Source organism: Convolutriloba macropyga, chromosome 2, assembly GCF_964194025.1.
Source record: "Convolutriloba macropyga chromosome 2, txConMacr16.3, whole genome shotgun sequence".
Taxonomy (NCBI): Eukaryota; Metazoa; Xenacoelomorpha; order Acoela; family Convolutidae; genus Convolutriloba; species Convolutriloba macropyga.
Genome location: NC_134469.1, coordinates 15,880,512 through 15,900,169, shown reverse-complemented (window position 1 = coordinate 15,900,169; position 19,658 = coordinate 15,880,512). Strand labels below are relative to the sequence as shown.

At 37.7% G+C, this 19,658-nt stretch overlaps 1 protein-coding gene across 1 annotated transcript; it reads left to right on the top strand.

Moving 5' to 3' along the window:
- Positions 1-1,959: 1,959 nt before the first annotated feature.
- LOC142357200 (mitogen-activated protein kinase 1-like) lies at positions 1,960-16,713 on the top strand. The gene is made up of 7 exons (XM_075408870.1): positions 1,960-2,172; positions 2,573-2,775; positions 3,237-3,439; positions 3,704-3,821; positions 6,580-6,843; positions 7,239-7,382; positions 15,474-16,713. The coding sequence occupies exons 1-7, from the start codon at positions 2,108-2,110 to the stop codon at positions 15,635-15,637; spliced, it is 1,161 nt and encodes a 386-aa protein (XP_075264985.1). The 5' UTR covers positions 1,960-2,107; the 3' UTR covers positions 15,638-16,713.
- The last annotated feature ends 2,945 nt before the right edge of the window (positions 16,714-19,658 follow it).

Genomic DNA, 19,658 nt, shown 5'->3' with positions numbered 1-19,658 from the left:
GCAGATCATTAATAAAAAACATCGGCAGCCCCAGGATAGACCCCTGGGGGACACCGCTAGTGTCTGAAAGATGCTGATTTACTCTAAAATTTTGACATCTACCGGTCAGATAAGAGGCTAGGAGTTTAAGTAATATTCCTTCCAGCTATAGCTGGAAACTACAAACAACAGTCTGCGTAAGTATTTGGAGACCTGTTGGCAAGGATTTTTTATCTCACTTTCTCTGCTACATAAAATTGAGATTTTGGTTTTTCTGGGGTTGCGTGCGTCACCTGTAACTCTTTCCATATCCATGCTTTAACTCGAAAATTTTTCCATGCCGACAGTGTTTTCTGTTAGAACGAATTTGATGGAATATGTTCAGTGAGGTTTTAAACATTTACTGCTATTTCTACCATATGGGATTTTGCTATTAGTTGTACAAGCTTTTTGCTCTGTGAAGGAATTTTTCTTTAGTTTCAGTGTGAATTTGTTTTTATCAGCACTCGTAGTTTGTTACACAGAGGAATATTTGAGCAAGATTGGATTGTTACAATTATCAATAGAACGTTCGGTATAAGAATTCTCAATTATACGATCATGAAAGGGTTCATGTTCATTTAGTTTTCCAAGTTGAGAAAAATGAACAAACCACTAACTTCTGGCTAAGAGCAAACGTTTTCTGGTTTCATGTTTTCCGAATCAGAAGGTACTATACACCATTGCACCCGGAATGAATGAGAATACAAAGCAGTTTAGAGGAAAGTTGTGCTGCAAAATAAAAATTTAAGTTTTTAGTTAAATAAGTTTTCTGATGAAACGAATATTGTGCACTCAAGACAAATACAATGAGTGGTTTTCGTAAAACCGAGATAATTTAAGCTCATTCATTTAAATAGATTTCTGGCCTAAATGTTGATTTTGGCTCTCTGGTGCCGATTGCCAGTTGTGCATCGCAGGCCGGGAACATAAGAGAACTCAAACTAACACAGAATTTGTCTACCAAATGGATACTTAACATCAACAGCCTACCTAAACAAAGAACTAAGAAAACAGTCCGAAAAAAAACAGACAAAACAGTGCCAGACCGCGTCCTGTTTTTTGTCCTTTGGTTCGATTTGTTGGCTGGAATATTGGCCGAACACGGCTTGTCTGGACACGGTTTGTCCGGTTAAATGTCAATTTTGTATCGTTTATACGCAAAGCAGCTGGAGGTTAAAAGTTTGTCCAACTTTAGCCGATTTTGTTTTCTCTTATGATCTGGGTTTCTGTAATTTCTGGGTTTTTCATCTATAAAATTTTTTCTATGTATTTTCCTAGTGAAGTCGAAATTTGTCCGTTTTGTTAGTTTTGTTTTTGAAGCCTCGGAAAAAGGTAAAAAGGCCAGTGCCCTGAATTCATCCATCTGCGAATGTCCATTGTCATAACCTCCTTTACCCCAGTCAGTCTTTGACTAAGTTGTTTTGGAGGCGACCTGAAGTTCATATAAATATGCAGAACCAGTTACAGATGTTGCGCGAATAGTAATATCAAAATTTCGCTCTTTGAATTTTTTGGGTCGGTAAAGAGAAATACTTAAGGGCTCGACTTGATCTATATAGGCATAATTTTGTAACCGTTTCCTGCGACATTCTCTATTATAGAACAAAAAATGTTAAAAATAGCTGGTTTAGTCGACAAGGTTTGTTAAAATTAGCTAATTTAAGCAAGAAATGAACCCCCTTTAAGTTCCTGGGAATTGTTGTTTGATGACTATTTTTGGACTGCAATAGCATGGGTTGAAAGTTTATGCAGTATGTGTGTACATTTGTCTATTGGTTGTTGTGCGTTTTATTGTTTGCTTCATCGCAGTCTAAAAAATGTTTTAGTGCCATTGAACTCTATCTATATTCTAATTGTTAAGAAGGCCTTTGCCAGCAAGCTCGCTCTGCAAAGTTTTGTATTGACTTAATTAAATAATGAAACTAGAGTTGAGTTTACAAAAGCACGTTTGCAAAGAATTGAGTAAATTGTGTGCAGCTCATTTGCAAAACTAGTCTTGCAAAGAGTGATTTGAGACGACCATTAAATAGTACAATCAAATAAAATACACTTGGTTTGAAATGAGACTTACGATCAGTTTATCAAAATGACACAGCAACTTCTATTTTCAGAAATGACTTTTAACGTCGGTCCACGCTACTCCAACATTAGGTGAGTTAAATTTACATGATTAGTTTTTATGCCATCTCAATTTTGTTTTAAAAAGAACCTCCCGTAGATTGTAACTACCTAATGTTGATAATTTAGACTCATTGTTAATTGTAACAGCTAGCTGGGCGCTCATCTTAGGCAATACAAACCATAATCCATTATTGGTAAAACGTTTTTGCGCACGGCTAATTGAAAAAAAAAGTTTTAGCGAAAGAAACAAGCCTCAGATAAGGTTGTGATAATCGAAACAATAACTTGAACGGAATAATAAATATGCATTTTGCGTTGTCGAAAGTTTTAACATGAAGTTATAGCTGAAAAAGGATATTCAGCAGAGGAGTAGCATTCAATTTCTCGGGATCTCATCTTGAAAAGTGTCTGTAACTTTGATATATTTTAGGCAAATAGGCGATGGCGCTTATGGTGTGGTCTGTTCGGCGTTAGACACGGAGTACAATCACCAGGTAGCGATCAAGAAGGTGGCCCCTTTTGAACATGCAACTTTCCTACAACGAACACTTCGCGAAATCCTCATTCTTACCAGATTCAGTCACGAGAACGTCATACGAATTTGCAATATATTTTGTCATCCCAATTTACTAGGTGAGTGGGCCCCTTTTACAAGAACGACGATTAGCCGAGAAATCTTCTTCAGTGCATTGTTAATCCTTCGTTATAATTACTAGTTTGTATTGTAACGTCTAAAAATCGTAATTTTCTCTACGCGCTGACCGTACTTTGCAGAGCGATAGCAGACCATCCTTTAAGTTTTGCCAGGGTTATCGAAGCGAAGCGATCACATTGAACCGTCAACTACGAGTAGACGTTAAAGCAATTTTGCAGGTGATCAGTCACAATCGGTTTGATGCAAAATAATGTACTCTATTTCACTTGCTTTCCTCATTTGATTATGGGACTGTTCTATTGGCGGCCTCATTAATATCAATGAATTCATTGTCTGCTAGCCCAACTAAGATTGCCTTTTCCGAATTTTGCTGGATAAAATTAGGTAACTTTGTTGAGCCATAACGGCTTTGAAGGTTAGTATTTGGATAAATTTTCAGAGGCCAAAGAGATCTACATCGTGCAGGATTTGATGGAGACAGATCTTCACAAGCTTCTCAAGCAGCAGACTTTATCGAACGAGCACATTTGCTACTTCATATATCAGACACTGCGAGGCCTGAAATACATACACTCTGCCAACGTCATTCATAGAGATCTCAAACCCTCCAATTTGCTCATTAACACCAATTGTGATCTTAAGGTTTGCTTAAATTTACGCCTAAGCTCGATCTTTCTTCTTAAATCTCTGTTTACTGAGCTAAAATGATGCAATGATGCTTAGAAACAATGCAGCCCAAAATGTTCTGGCCGTAGTCAATAACGCCTAGATAATTCAATGCTCTAGTTGAGCAGTATTTGGACAGCTACATTTTTAATACACCAAAGAATCAACCAAATTCGGCGCTGGTTTTTTGAAAATTTACCCAGTTAATAAAGGTTATGCCATGATAATTGTGCGGTGTAGATTTGTGACTTTGGACTTGCACGTGTGGCGGATCCCCGGAGGGACAATGCTGGCTTCCTCACAGAGTACGTGGCTACACGATGGTACAGGGCACCCGAGATCATGCTCAACTCCAAATGTAAGACACCGCGAATGATCAGTTTATTTATTAATAGCCGCACAGCGATAGCTGGGGCTATTATTGGCCTTCTCTTGTTTTTTTTTTCTATTTCGTCGTCATGATTTTTGTTACGACCATATGACGTCACAGCCACTTTCTTTTTGTTCATTCGTTCATGCAATTTCAACTGAATTGCATGTGTGACGTCATTTTTCGCTCTTAGTGGAGCGAGTTTTTTTGTTCATGCGCGTGATTAAATTTTTGGTCGCGCTTGACTTACCTCACTCTCAAAAATGACTTCCTCAATTTGAAATTGACTTTTATTTACTTTAATTCACAGAGATAAGGTCAAATGGGTGTGTGTCACTCTAAATGAAGGTTATTTGAGATCAGCTAATAGAGGCAGCAATAACTTATACAGATTTTTTATTCAAAATATAACAGATCAGCCTTCAATGAAAAGACGAATTTTTTTGGTCTGTCTTTTTCACTGTTTTTTTTAGACTGCCGATCTACGAATCTATTGCGGCTATTTTCTGGCAATCTGCCAGCTATGTTTTTTAATTGCTCTCAAAAGAAGGTTGTAGCAATAATGTTAGTCCTGTCGGTCTTTTTTTTGCGGCTTTTCGCATGACCGATTTTTCGCCTGACGCTTTTGACTTTTCTTCTTCAAAAATGGGATAAACAGGTAGCGCCCAGTGGGCATTAAGTGCTCTTAGAGTCTTTCAGCTGTTCCAGCTCAAACTTTTGGAGACTTATACTTATGATGTGAAGGGCGGTTCTTAGAGGTTGGAAGACCCCTCCACTGTTGACCCCCCCCCCCCCACTATTGCCCCCGCCCCCCATCAGCCCTCGGTGCAGCCCCCCCCCCCCCCGTTTCTAGCTACTGACGAACAACCGCTCGCTTAAAACATGCAAGTTTATACTATTTTGCAATTTTTTTCCAAGCTTTTTAAAAATTTTGACATTTTTTTGATTTTTATCAGCCCTAGGTGTAAAGTAACCTCGTCGTCTAGCTTTTAATAATAGTTTATTTATAGTTTCTAGTGGTAATGGAATGGTTTCAACATTTTAACATCTCGAATTTTAGCATTTTGACAAAACGTGCAATTTTTTTCTACAATTTTTTTGACATTTATTTTTCCTTATTCAGATCTCTCCAGACCCAGGGGCCAGAAACCATCCTAAGGGTTTTTTTAATAAGTTACTGAGAAATTTTGTTGGCCATGGAATAGTTTTTCAACTTCTTAATATCACAAATTTTAGCAACTTTTTGATAAAACTAGATTTTTTCAAGTTTTTAAAATATTTGTCGTTTTTAAGGTTCTTCCAGCCTCAAGATTTAAGGAACCTCCTCTAGGGTTTGAAAATAGGTTACTATATAGTTTCTCGATGTAATGGAATGTCTTGCAAGTTTGTAACAAGAATTTAAGCATTTTTTGATAATTTTCGCCTTTTTTCAATTTTTTGACATTTATAGTCAGTATTCAGGTTTTTTTGGGCCTCAAGGGTCAGGAAACCTCGGTAAGGGTTTGATAACAAGTTACTGAAAAAAAGTTTTTGGGTCATAGATTAATTTTCAACTTTTTAATATCAGAAGTTTTAGCAATTTTTTTAAATAAAACTGGCAATTTTTTAAGTTTGACGTCTTTTGTCATTTTTTTGTGTTTCTCTAGCCTCAAGAGCCAGGGAATTTCCTATAGGGTTTGATAATATGTTACTGCATAGTTTATTGATGTAATGGAATGTTTTTCAAAATTTTAATATCACAAATTTAAGCCATTTTTAAAAAAATGTTTGCATTTTTTTCCTGTTTTCGATTTTTTCTGGCACCAGGGGCCCTGGGACCTCCTCAAAGGTTTGATAATAAGCTGCCGCTTAGTTTCTAGAGTTAATGGGATGGTGATCAATTTTTTTATGACTCCAATTTTAGTAATTTTTGGATAAAATTTATAAGTCTCGGAGATGGGTTACTTGACAGAACGAAAGTTTATAAGTCTCGGAGATGGGTTACTTGACAGAACTTTCGGGAAAAAACTTTCGTACTTGACAGAACGAAAGTTTATAAGTCTCGGAGATGGGTTACTTGACAGAACTTTCGGGAAAAAATGGATTTGAACTTTTTACTGCGAAGTTTAAAACTTTTTTTATTTTTTCAATTTTTTAATATGATTTATATACTAACAAGGCTAGAAGTTGCAGAGTCCAATCCCATCATGGAAAATATTCCTATCTCTCTTCCTCTCTCTGTCAGTTAGGGTTTCTTTCCTTCTCATTCTCGTTCACGTTTTCTCTCTCTCTCACTCTATCTCTGTCTCTCTCTCTCTCTTTTGATGGTGCCGCACTTCAGCTGCTGCTATGTGGCGTAATTTCGTCATCTCTGATCCTCATTAACAATGAGTTATAGTAGAAATGTATTTATCGGAAATGACTTAGCAGGCACTTTTTGAGAAATCATTGTTAATTTCTCTCAAGAGCAATTTTTAGCAAATATTTTAATCCTGTTTGTCTCTTTTATGCAATTTTTCGCTTGGCCGGTTTTTCGTTTGACCCATCTTCGTCTTCAGAAACGGGATAAAGAGTTAGCGCCCAGTTTGCCCGTAAGTTCTGTAGAGCCGAAATGAAGACTGAAAATTTGACTGAAAATGAAGATTATGGGAAGGAAAAAAATAATGAATGGAAATCATTGAGAAGAGCATTCGAATGAATTAGTTGTAAAGGATGTACGTGGAGAAACGTGAGAGTTTTGAGAAATTGGAATGTCCTTTTTTTTCAGGTTACAACAAATCAATAGACCTCTGGTCCGTGGGCTGCATATTTGCCGAAATGTTCACAAAGCGAGCCCTATTCCCCGGCAAGAATTACCTGGAACAGCTGACCCTCATTTTAAATGTATTGGGGATGCCGCCTGAGCAGGAGCTGAGTTTCATCATGAATGACAAAGCCAGGAATTATGTCAAATCAGTCAAGGCCAGCCGAAAAGTGCCCTGGACGACCGTGTTCAACTCCGTCACACCCACCCCCAGCAGCGATGCCTTAGGTTTGCTACATTTACTTAAACTTCATTATATGTTCATTTTTATGGCTTTTTCTTCTGAATACTCGCTTGACCATTTCTTTAAGTAATGAAACGTCAACCTGGTAGAATATAACCATAAAATTGTTGTAGTTTGAGTGGATTTTATTTTTTTTTCGATAGTGGCTGTACCTGTGGCTAGAATATGCAAGTTCTTGGGCCAAAATGGTAGTTAGTTTAATCACCTAGGCTAGTAATACTGGATTTTTCAAGGGGTGGAAAATCATTTCAAGAAAAGTATGCGCAAAGTTACAGAATATTTTAGAACTGCTTGTTTGAGAGTGTTCTAGAATGATCTGTACCAGTTTGACTATGATATCAAAGATTTCTGAACATTGTGTAAAAGGCATTTTGTTTAGACCTGGTTGAGATGCTGTTGAAATTTAACCCAGACAATAGGATAGATGTAGAGCAGGCTCTGCAGCACCCTTTTGTGAGCCAGTACCACGACCCCAACGACGAGCCAGTCGCCACAGAGCCATTCTCATTCTCACACCTACAAAGTTAGTCACTTCCTACTGGCTTCTTCGTACTGCAGTACAAGATATCATTGTACTTTCAGGTATACCAGTCTCTGTGATCTTGAAAGAGTGCGCTTTTTTGACTGCTGCGTTTGCGAATCATTGTACAAGCTTTCTTATCTTAAAAGTGGACTTTGTATGCATAGCGTCTTTTTTGCCACCTTAAGGCGTGAGTTTTTTTGGGAATTTGGTCTCTATAGATTTTCCGAATGTGAAATCAATGGAAGCATCGGTATAACAAATTGAGTTTTTCGGTTAGACGTTGTCTTTTTCCTGTGTCAATTTTGTTATTTTGTTCGAAATAAGGTTCTTAACACTTTCTTTTCCGCTTCAAATTTTATTTGATGATTATTATTATTAGCAATAATTGATGATTCTTATTATTAGCAGATTTTATTGGACTTTTTGGTGTTTTAACATTTGAATTGCATTGGGCCGCGATCTATTTGAGATCTGATCGCACATTAAGGTTTTTGTAGTCAATGAGTAATCAAATTTTTAATTGCCCTTGAACGAAGTTCATAGCAATTAATGTAAACGCGTGTCTTTTTGCAAAATTTTCGCTTGACATTTTTGACTTTTCGAGTGACTTTTACGCTCTTAAATTTTTGCGTTTCGCGTGATCTAAAATTCTCTCTCTCTCAATCACAATTTCAAGTAGTTGAACTCAATTGGCGGCAATTTAATACTAAAAGTCAAATGAAAAGTGCGCCGAAACTGGTGTCATTTTCTACTTTAAATTTTAATAGTGGTATATGTTAACCTCTGTGGTTATTTGAAGCCCACTATTGCACTTCTTAGTCCCATTTAGGCTCACCCTCCCTTCCTCCCCGACTGAAGCAGGCTGCTATTGATTAGAGCTCCCACTAGTCGTTCGAGAGCAATTCTTCTGGCGTTTAGTTGGTTATGTTTGGTATTGATTTCTGTCGTGCCGAAGTAATCGAAAGAGCGAAAATAATCGAAAGAGCAAAAAGCTGAGTAATTTAACGCATGCAATGTTTATTCAACGAGTCTTTGGCTTTGAGAGAGAATATTTTTCACGTGCGGCAGTCTTTAGTTATGTTTTCAGTATTTTTGACTTCAGTTTTATTAGGAATATTTTCTTGTATCCTTGTATCCTATTGCTGAATAACTGCAACTGTTTTAATCCAGCAACGAGCAAATAATGAGATTATTCGGTACAGATTTTAAAACCTTCGCCCATTGTGCTGACTTGGGAGCAAGTTATTTTCAAAAAGATTTTGGTCAGATTTATTTGCCAAATATTCCAAATTTTTTTCAATTTCTCTTTGTTTCTTGATGGCGCTCTCTAAGGTTGCTTAGTGGCAATAGTTAGATCTCGTTTTGTTATTCACTTTGATTGCGTAGACAACACTAACTTTCGAGTTGGTGTTGTGGGTTCGGTCACGCCAAACTAGGAAAATGTGCAAAAACAAGGGTGGTTTTGAAGCGAGAATATTTTACTAATTTTTAGGTAGTGAGAAAGAGGTGTTGGAGAAGAGTTCACTTTCGCGATAGATTTCATTTCTTTATTTTTTCTGAATGGGTTTGCAAGTGCATTTCTTGCTTTTTGTTAAGTTAATGAAAGTTTTTAATTGCTTTCAAACGAAGTTTGTATCAACTATATTAGTCCTGTCGGTCTTTTTTATGCGATTTTTTTTGTCCTCAAAAAAGGGATAAACAGGTAGCGGGCATTAAGTGCTCTTAGAGCCTTTCAGCCCCCTAGTCTCCAAGTATGCGATTCACAGAAACTGTTTTGGAGACTTATACTTATGGCGTGAAGGGCGGTTCTTTGAGGTTGAAGCCCCTCCCCACAACAATCGCCCAACATCAGCCCTCCTCGCTTCACCCCAATCCCAACCCCTGCACATGTTCAGGCCGTAAAGGCCCTGTGCAGCCATAGACCCCTCCCATCGTTTCCTCCCCCAATGTTGAACGTTGCCTCCCCAAAAAATCTGGATAAACATTTCAAAATTTAGCCTTTTTCATCAAAAACAGCACGAAATAAGCTACTTTAGTCCACTTTGATTAAATTTGCCGACAGTACAAACCCAAACAACACTCATACAATCTTTTATTGACTCAGAGGAGGGCTATTTCTACTTCAGAGTCCGCTGAGAGTGCACTGTAGTTAAAACTTTGCCGTTTTTTGCTAACTTTTCTCGTGGATTATCAAAAATGCAGAATTTATTTTGAGTTTTCAACTAACAATTTATCTATATCTACAACATTCGAAAAAGCAATTGTTCCTAACGGACAATAAGTATTAGCAGGGCTAGTTTTGGGTCGTTCTCGGACTGTTACAATCCAAAAAAATCGGGTTGTAATCAGTCGGTCTTTTTTTTTTAAAAAAGTTTTTTTTTAATAATAAAGAACAAAACATATCAAATCAAAGCTCAGGAGTGATAGGTCCAACCAATTCGCTTGCTAAGCAGCTCCAAGCTAATGCATTTAGTTTTTTAATTGAAAGTTTATGGTCGTTTCTTTTTTTATAAATAATTGACTTTTTAATAAATAATGGCTTAATTAACTTTTTCTCTATTTTTCTTAATTTGTTCAACTTCCAGCTTAGTGTCAGCAAAGAAAGACTGCTTCTTCTTTCTACTGATTTAACATTTATTCGCGGTTGCAATTTTAAGCCTGAAGTTATTGTTTTCTGGCTTTGATACTACAAGATTTCAGATTTTTGTTTGTTTTGATATTTGCCAGTTTTTCACGTTTTCTAATTTTGTCACGCTATCACATTATTGACAGTTCTCATGTACCTTATTATCATTCAGAATAAGGCACAATTGAACATATTAAAATCCTGAAAGATATACATCATCGTTTTAACGGCCTCGACGCCTCTTGAAGAAATCAATTGAATTTTTAAATTTTGTCTCTAACTGTCATTTATACTTTGTCGTTTCGGTCGTATGAAATTTCCTGTATAGTGATAGGTTTCGTTGGTTTTTCATGAAAGAATAGAAGAACCGATTTTCTGATATTAGTAGATAGCTGATGGCTTTCATGACTTTGAAAACAATCGTTTTCCAAAATTTAAAAAAAACTTTTTAACTTCGCAATTTTGTTCTTTTTGTTACCTAATCTCGTTAGTTAATTACAGGTCAAATATGACATTATGGGTGTCAAGGGAATAAAAGGGATTGGTGTCCCAAAATCTTTTTTTAAAGAATTTTATGAACTTACTGGCTTCGACACCGGTTTTTCACAAAAAATAAGTAAATTAATTTGATTTTTGTCATATTTGACGTTCTTTTTGTAGATGCAAGAAATATTCTGGATAATTACAGGTCTCGAGGGCTTCCTTTTCATGAATAAACGACCCTATTTAAATAGCTCTTTTTGTAATTAATGCCTTTCATGACATTGAATGTAACTTTGTTTCGAAAAAAAAAATTAAAAGTATTACATACTTTAGCACCTCGCTTTTTTGTCTACTTGTTACCTAGTCTTACTAATGAATGGCCACGTACTACATTATAGCTGTTTGAAGAAGGCGCAATCAAATATATTTTGAGTGCCAAAATTTGGCTTGACGGTTTTGACAGCGTTTTCTGGTAAATTTCAATTGAAATTTTGTTTGTTCTTTGTTGTTCTTTTTAGCCGCTTTAAAAAATGATTAAGGACAGGTCCTAATGCCCTTCTATAGAAGCAGTGGTAATCGTATATTTGTGGTAATATTAATTGATTCCTAATGGTATTTATTACTTTGAAGTTAACTGTTTCAAAAAAAATAAGTTAATTTTTTTACTTTACTGTTTTTGTTCTTTTTTGTATAATTGTTACCAAACCTTTTTATGGACTGGTCGCATATGTTTTCTGGTGATTTATATGTTATTTATGTTTAGTTTTAGGTTTATCTGACGGTATGTTGACTTTGTTATTAAATTTAGTTTTTAAGAGGGACATAAGTTTTTTGATGTAATTAATGTTTGTTGTTGTTGTTGTTTGATTTTGCTGTTCGTCTTGACTCGCTTTCTTAATATTGACATTTTACAGCAATCTAATGCATCAATTTTTACTCCACTGAGTTATTTGCTTTGGAGGCTGTCTTATCGTTCATACAGAATTTTTTGAAAAAGACTTGGGCTTTTTTGGGATTCGCAAAAAATAAGTTTTTCTAACTGTGTTTTTCTATCTGTTCCTCATTTGGTAGACAATTATGCCAAAATTGTGGATTGGCGGGGTCGGAACCTTATGTGCCATCGCACATTACCGAGCCGCCTTGTCTCCTCTCAATTGCGTTTTGTTTATTGAATGATTTCGGAAAAGAGGACACTCTTTGGATGATTATTTGAAGGCAACTAGACCGTACATTAGAGTAAATCAGTTACCATCAGAATTCGTAAAATTTAATAGTTTTTGAGGTCTATTTTTTGTTTGGATTTCGAGACTACAAATCTATAAAATTATTTCCGCTATTTGCTTGCAATCTGCCAGTTAGCTTTGAGAAATGTTTGGATTTTTTGGCACATTTGTCAACTCAGCTTTGTATCTGCTTATGGGTTTATAACACGGCCATTCAGGCGTACAGGGAGGCTTTTGTGGCAATCTTGTGACTTTCTTTGTGCAATTATGAGATGTCACATTTGAGGCATTAAAAAATGAATCATGTAGTTTTCTACTTTCCTAAATTTCGTCGTTTTAACTCGTACTTCATATCTGAATAGTGATGGAGATCTAAAAGCAATCAATTTTTCTTTCGCCTTAATTTAATTGTCTGGCAGCATTTGTCAACTACTCGTAGCCAATTACGTGACAAGATCGCTGAGCATATCATCTCACACCTCAAGACTCAATCGATTTGAGGCACAACCGTCTTTAGCAATTCGGCAATCAAATAAGTATCCTTGATCATAAAGTTCTACAACTCGAAATGAGGGAGTCGTAGAAAATAGAATTGAGGATGTTGTAGTAGCCCAGTTGCTCTCAGTGCTGTGTCGGGAGTTCCAGGAATTCAGCTGTCTTCGGGCGTTTCCATAGATCTTCGCTGGTAAGGTTCGTAGGGTTTTCTCCGCAGTTGAAGATGTGTTCGACGTCGTGCGGGAATTCTTTAGATTTCGGGCATTCATTTTTAATGTTTGAGTTTATTCGGTTTTGTAAATCATTCAGAACTTTCGAGAAACCGGATCTTAGCTGCAAGAGGATTCCGCGGCAATTTCTCTTCTTCAGGGTTCATTTCCGGTGGGGGTCGGTTGAAAATTCGGTTGTTTGAAGTCTTGGCTTTGCAATTTGAAACGGTTTTTCGGAGGAGTTGTTTGATGGTCTTTCTATATTCGGGTTTGGTGAAGTTTTCCGCATTCGTTATATTTTGTATTTCGTTTCGGTTATCGAAAAGGGTGGATTTCATTTTTCTTGGAGGGCTGTTTTTTTGGTCCGGTCATGGTAGGGATGATCAGTTAAGTAGCAGTTTGCCAGATATTGCTTGTATAGCAGCTCAGCATGCTCTTTTACGGTAAGCATCTTGGTTGCACTATGAAGGTGCTTGCTCGCGGCCATCCTGTGGCAACCAGTGGCGATGCGCAGCGCTTAAATACATATTATTCCGGTTCGTTTCACTGATGACTGGAGACCTGGTGGCAATGCGCAGCGCTTGCCTGCATCTTATTCGTTCGTTTCACTGATCACGAGACCAAACTGGGGCTCCGTAATCGAGTTACGACCGAACTTTTGCTTTATATGTTGAGACAATTGTTTCTTTGTCTTGTCCCCACTCTGTGCCTGCTAAACACTTGAGTACGGTGTTGTTACGACCCCCTTTGGCACATTGCTGTCTAGTGCGGCTTGTGAATGTAAGTTTTGGGTCGTGTGTGATTCCAGGATTTTCGGTGTTTGATTCAGGGGTACCAGCTGTCCATTCATCGTGACCTGTATGAGCTCCTTGAATTCTTGGGGTTTTGTGTCAATAGCGTAGTAGCACACTTCTCGGGGGAGACAGAGTCCGCGTTCCTCGAAGAAGGCTAGCGGCACAGGACCATATTCATTTAGCTTCCTGTATAGAGACTGCACGAGGCCCACTGACGAAGATGGAGACGTCATCTGCGTACATGACTATGCGACATCCATTTGATGGAATAAGGATGTTGCTGACGTAAAAAGTAGATAACTTCGGAGAAGTGACGGCGCCTTGAGGTACTCTCACGCCTAAATTTCTGGCTGGGGAGGGAACCTCGCGAAACTGATCATTTGCTTGCCTGCCGTGCAGGTAACACACAAACCATCGTTTCAGCGTTCCGGGAAGAGATGTTTTGTTGAGGCCGTCAATGAGCTTCTCGTGGCTTACCATATCAAAAGCCGTGGTCAGGTCTCTTTGGAGCACGACTGTTCTATCTGGAGGTCTGCGTTTGTTGAAGCTACCTGCAATAACCAGGTTCAGGTCAAGTAGCGCGGAGGTGGTGGAATGGCGCGGTCTGAAACCGTGTTGGAAAGGTTTCTCAGGAATGTGCTTATTGAGAATCGGAAGTATTAATCTTTCGAGTGTCTTAATCGCGGGGTTCAGAAGGGAGACAGGACGGTAGGACTTACCTTGAGCACGGTCTTTGCCGGGCTTCAGTAGAGGGACCACTTTTGAGGTTTTCCAAATAGCCGGAATCCTCGATTCTCTTAATGAGATGAACAATGGAGGTGTTTGAGATGAACAATTGAAGATTCATCTGGGCCACAGGCTTTGGACGCTGAGGCGCCCTTTCAATGCCCTGAGAGTCGAGGATGCTCTTTTAGTTTGAACTTAAGTTTTCATTGATTGAACTGCGTAGATTATTCTACATTCGCGTCATTGAAATGTGTTCTCAGTTTGAGAGATTGCAATGTCGTCAACCTTTGCTAATTATTTGAGCTAAGATTGAATTGTTTTCAAAAGCGTAAGGATCTAATTCATTGGCGAATTTTATTTTTAGTCGCATTTTGACTTGGTTCTTTCAATGGTTGTGTTCCCAAACCGTATCCTAATTGATTTGTTTGCAGAAAATATGCTTCGGGGCTTTTTTGTTTTTTCAACTTCTGAGACTTACATCTCTGAAAAGTGTTCAAGTTTTCCGCCGTAGATTTCGAAGGTATTTTTGAAATAGTTTTCATTTATATTTTTAAATCTTAGTATTTAGCAACAATCTTTTCCAGTCTGAATTTCATGTGATTAATAGCCGCCCTCATCTTCTCAGCCGGCTATTATAGCGCTCCTATTTTTTTTTTTACTTCGTCGAATAAAAAAATGTTTCGCTTTACCTCATTTTGCCGCCTTTTCAACATTTTGCGTGAAATCTTTTTGACTTCTCTAGGCTAGTTTCTCTCTTCTCTCATTCTGCTAAAAGTGATTTTGAACATCAGTTGCTCAGCAAAGCAATTCAAAATGAACAAAGTCAGTATAAAAAATTGAAGTCAGAAGTAGAAACGGGATAAACCCATAAAGCCCAATTTTAGATGCCCGCTAATTGAACGTCGTTCCTATAAGTCTTAGTTACCATCTCTAATGCTTATTGGTATTGATAGTAGCCCCTGTAGCCTCTCTCTAAAACAGAAGTACAACCACGAAATGTCATCAAAATAAATCGGACTTAAAAAAATGTTTTTGCACAAAAATCTTTTTTTTTTCAATATCTTCTGTTATTTCAATCCCAATCATGCTTATTGGAATCAACGGCGGCTATTTTCCGGCAATCTGCCGGGTATGTTTTCATTAGATGCACTCTCAGAGAAAATTTCTGGCAATAATTGGACCTGTTTTATTGCTCTCAAACGAAATTTATAGCAATTATATTAGTCGTGTCGGTCTTCTGCAATTTTTTGCTTGACCGATTTTTCGTCTGACCCATTTGACTTTTTGTCCTCAAAAAAGGGATAAACAGGTAGCGCCCAGCGGGCATTAAATGCTCTTAGAGCCTTTCAGCCCACTAGTCGACAAGTATGCGATTCACAGAAACTGTTTTGGAGACTTATGCTTATGGTGTGAAGGGCGGTTCTTTGAGGTTGAAGCCCCCCCCCTCCACTGTTGCCCTTGAGGCATTGCGTCGTACACTATCAATTGTTTGACGTTCATCGTGCGTTTTGAGTTATACAAGGTGTTGTTCATAGGGGTAGACGAGACAGACGATCGGAGTGTGTTGCGGAGTGTGTTGAATGAAGCTTTATCCGCCTTCCAGGAGAGGCCGCCGGTGCTGCCAGACGAGGAATTCGATGTAGTCGAAGGCGAACCAGGCACAAATACAGGGGCACCTCCGGGCGCCAAGTCATTCTAAAGCGACAGCCACAGCAGAGCAACTAGAGAGACACGGTCAGACAGATGAAAAAACACACGGAATAATGTCGTTCGTAAAATCAAAGTGTCACCTCAATATTAATGATCAGCAATTCTGTGTTTACTCAAATCTTGCAACATGGAAATCGAACATGCACAACCGACTCCACCATGGTTGACGATGAATGAAAAGCCAAGCTTTCTCTTCTATTTCTCTTTCTGTTTTTAAGTTTATGTTTTTATTTGGATTTATTCTGGACGTTTACTTGCTACAAGCCAACCGGGGAAGGATGTGTGATTACTAGTGAATGGAGATTTCGGACAGAGTATTTGCTTATTCTTGTATTTTAACAGTTACGCTCTCTCTTAACTGCCATGACATCTACAATAGTAAACTCGGTATCTGTCGGTCGCTCTTATCTCTTCAGCTGTCTCAAAACTTGTTTGAGATTATGAACAAACCTCCCATTTGTCACAAACTCTGAAACTAATAAAATATCCTATGCGCAAACATAATAAACTCATCCTCTGACAACTTGTTGTGCTGTTGATGTGACTGTTGAGCCTCTAACCACTTAATACGTTGCTTCATCACTGCTGGCTCCAACGGGTTGTTAAACGTGATTTCCGAGAATGTGATTGGATGGTTGCTGTGTCATTCTGACTAATAAATATCAAGGTCTATTTGATTGGTAGAGAAGTTTTAGATGGCTTCTGTTAATAATTATTGCAGAATAATAATGAAGATGATGACAGGTTGTTGCCCCAACAAGAGTCGTGTTTTACTCTGTTCACGTATTTTAATCTTACGAGAGAATTTCGGTCAATTTAAATTGTTTCAATACGGAATAATGAAAGGACGAAGAGGAAAAAATAGGGTTGGTTGTTTTGTTTTGCTTAAATTGAGGAGAGGCCAAATGATTTCTGAATTTGTTCATTTTCTGTACCTATATTGATATTATTTTTGATAGTTTGATAAATAGCCTCAATTACCTTTAACGGTGTTAATATGTGTAGAAATAATATAATGAAGTATGATGGGTTTTACCAATGCTCAATAGATTATTGGCTCTTAAACATTTTCTTTCTCTATAATTTCAGATGTCAAGGAAAGTAGCATTGTTACAGCATTGTTAAGTAGCTTTGAATGGTCTCTGCATTTTAGCGGGCGCCAAAATAACTGGGAAAGTATAAGTTCATGGTGCAAAAGGCAATTTTTGGCTTCCTTTTAGTGAGTTTTTTACAGTTGAAGTAGGTTTGGTTTTCAAAATTTGCCTTTTTTATTGCTCTTGAACGAAGTTCATAACATTTATTATGCAAATTTTTCGCTTGACCGTTTTTGCGCTTCTCTTTTAGAATATTTTTTTACTTCTCAAGTGACTTTTTCATACTTTCGTTCTTCATTTTTGAGTGATCTCTATTGCTCTCACACCGAAATAGAGCTTGTTGCTAATATAAAATCGGTTGCAGCATAAAAACAAGAAGGGCCTGATAGTCGAATGAGCAGTGCACCTGGTTATAGATCGGGAGGTCAATGGTTCGAAGCCAGGGGTGAAATGTTTTTCCGCCCGCCTGTCCCAGAGCAATTCTTCCGACATTAGTCGGTTTATGTTTTTAATAGCCGCGCAGCGATCGCTTGGCCTTCTCTTGTTTTTGTATTATAGCTGCGAAGCTGAGCGAAGCTATATTGCGGTGCTCTTGGTTTTTTTTTGTTTTGTCGTCTGACGCTCTTTTTTCGTTTTACATTTGTTCACACAGCAAAATGAAAAAGTCAAATTTTCTGAATTACTTCTTCCTCTCACTAACGGCATTTGCGCGCGTGACATCATTTCTCACTCGCTTTAGCAAAAGTTCTTAGGTTATTTGCGTGATTATATTTTGATCATACGTGACTTACCTCACTCATTAAATTGACTTTTGCACTTTAAAACTTAAGTTTAGTTTGAATTTGTTTAAGGTCAAAGGAACTCATTTGTGCAGTAAAGGTCCCTAATATGAGGCTTCTGCGGAATGAATTTTAACAAGCTCTATTACTGTATCGCTGAATGTTTTTTACCTAGTTTTTTGAGCGGCCTAGATTTTTTTTCAATTTAGATCTGTATCTGTTTCTATCTCCATTATATGGCACGCAGGTCTATTCTTTCGCAGCTATTCCGGCTATCTGCCGGCTATGTTTTCGTCGTCAAGATTTTTGTTACGAGCATATGACGTCACAATCTGGTTTTTGTTCATTCGTTCATGCAATTTCAACTGAATTGCGTTCGTGACGTCATTTTTTGCTCTTAGTGGAGCGAGTTTTTTGTTCATTTGCGTGATTAAGTTTTTGGTCACACTTGACAAAAAGTTAAGTTTTTGGTCTCATTCTCAAAAATAACTTCCTCACTTTAAAATGTACTTTTTTCAACTTTAATTCAAGTAGATAAGGTCAAGTGAGTGTTTGTCACTCTAAATGAAGGTTTTTTGAGAGCAGCTAATAGAGGCAGCAATAACGTCTACAGATTCTTAATCCAAATATGACATCTCATTACTTTTTACTAATTTTTGAGACTGCAGATCTATGAAGCTATTGCAGCTGTTTTTTTGCAATCTGCCAGCTATGTTTAATTGCTCTTTAACGAAGTTCATAGCAATTATTGTAAACTTGTCTTTTATGCAAAATTTTCGCTTAAAAATTTTGACTTTTTGCGTTTCGCGTGATCTAAAATTCTCTTTCAATCGCAATTTCAGCAGCTGAATTCAATTGGCGGCAATTGAATACTAAAAATCAAATGAAAAGTGCGCCGAAATTTGTGCCATTTTTTACTTTAAATCTTAATAGTGGTATATGTTAACCTCTAATGTGGTTATTTGAAGCCCACTATTCAAATTCTAAGACCCCCCCCCCCCCGACTGAAGCAGGCTGCAACTGATTAGAGCTCCCACTAGTCGTTCGAGAGCAATTCTTCCGACGTTTAGTCGGTAATGTTTTTGTTAGTTCCCATGCTTTTTCTTGAGCTTTGACAAAATTCTTGCAGTTATATTGGTTGCTGTTCCTTCAAAGTGATATTTTATTTTGAGCAGGTTGTTGGCTGACCTATTTGTCTTACCATCGTTTTGTGATTTGAGTGTTAGTTTGCGGTGATTAGGTAGCTTAACTTCTCTAGAATAAATCAGTGTTGATATTTTCCAGCCTTTTTTATGCACGTGTGTTTTGTTTCGGTCTCCTTGACCCGTAATTTTTGTTAGAATTGAATCATCGAAGTTTGTAGCAATGATATTTGTCTCGCAGGTTTTTAATGCGATTTTTTGTTTGTTGGTTTTAACGTTTTGTCCTCAAAAACGGGACAAACGGGTAAAGCCCGGAAGGCATTAAGTGGCTGAACAGCTCTCCTATGGCCTTGCTAGTCTAAGTATGCGATTCACCAAAACTCTTTTGGGACATAAATTCATGTTGGGATTGGCGGTTCTCAATCTTTGACCCCCTCCCCCCTCAGTCACGCACCCCTCAACCCGCACTCCCCGGTAACTCCACCCCGCTCACCCCTCCCTAATGCGCTTCCTAATGCTAGCATTCTTAAGCCCCAGCTGTCTACTACCGAAGAAGCCAACCGCTCGCAGGTCGTTTGAGAGGATTTAGCCCGACTTTTTTCGGTTATTTTATACATTTTTGAGAGGCTGCTGCGTATTGAGAAAAAAGAAGAAAGTGCTTTTTTTGCATCATCATTCTATTTTTGCTCCTTTGTTTATTCATTTCTTTTGATACAAACTAATTGAGTCATTAAGTTAATGGATCTCTTCTATCAATTAATGCCATCTATAGCTTCTAATGAAATAATGGCGGGTGGTAAATTTGATTAACTGTTCGCTATTTAATTTAATGAAGTAAACTTTTAGTGGCTTTTCAAGTTCGTATATATAGCAATGATTAAAAATCAACAATGGCTGACAGCTATGAGGAGTGATATATAGTTGGAAGCGCATTTAGCTTACGCTTCTTCTGCTGTTATATATTTGACGTCATTGATATCGAGGCTTGTTTTTTA

What these genes read in the sequence shown, in the direction of transcription:
- LOC142357200 (XM_075408870.1), top strand. Translation starts at nt 2,108, where the DNA reads ATGACACAGCAACTTCTATTTTCAGAAATGACTTTTAACGTCGGTCCA. An exon ending in ACACCAATTGTGATCTTAAG is followed by an intron (nt 3,440 to 3,703) that starts GTTTGCTTAAAT and finishes TGTGCGGTGTAG; the next exon opens with ATTTGTGACTTTGGACTTGC. An exon ending in CCCCAGCAGCGATGCCTTAG is followed by an intron (nt 6,844 to 7,238) that starts GTTTGCTACATT and finishes CATTTTGTTTAG; the next exon opens with ACCTGGTTGAGATGCTGTTG.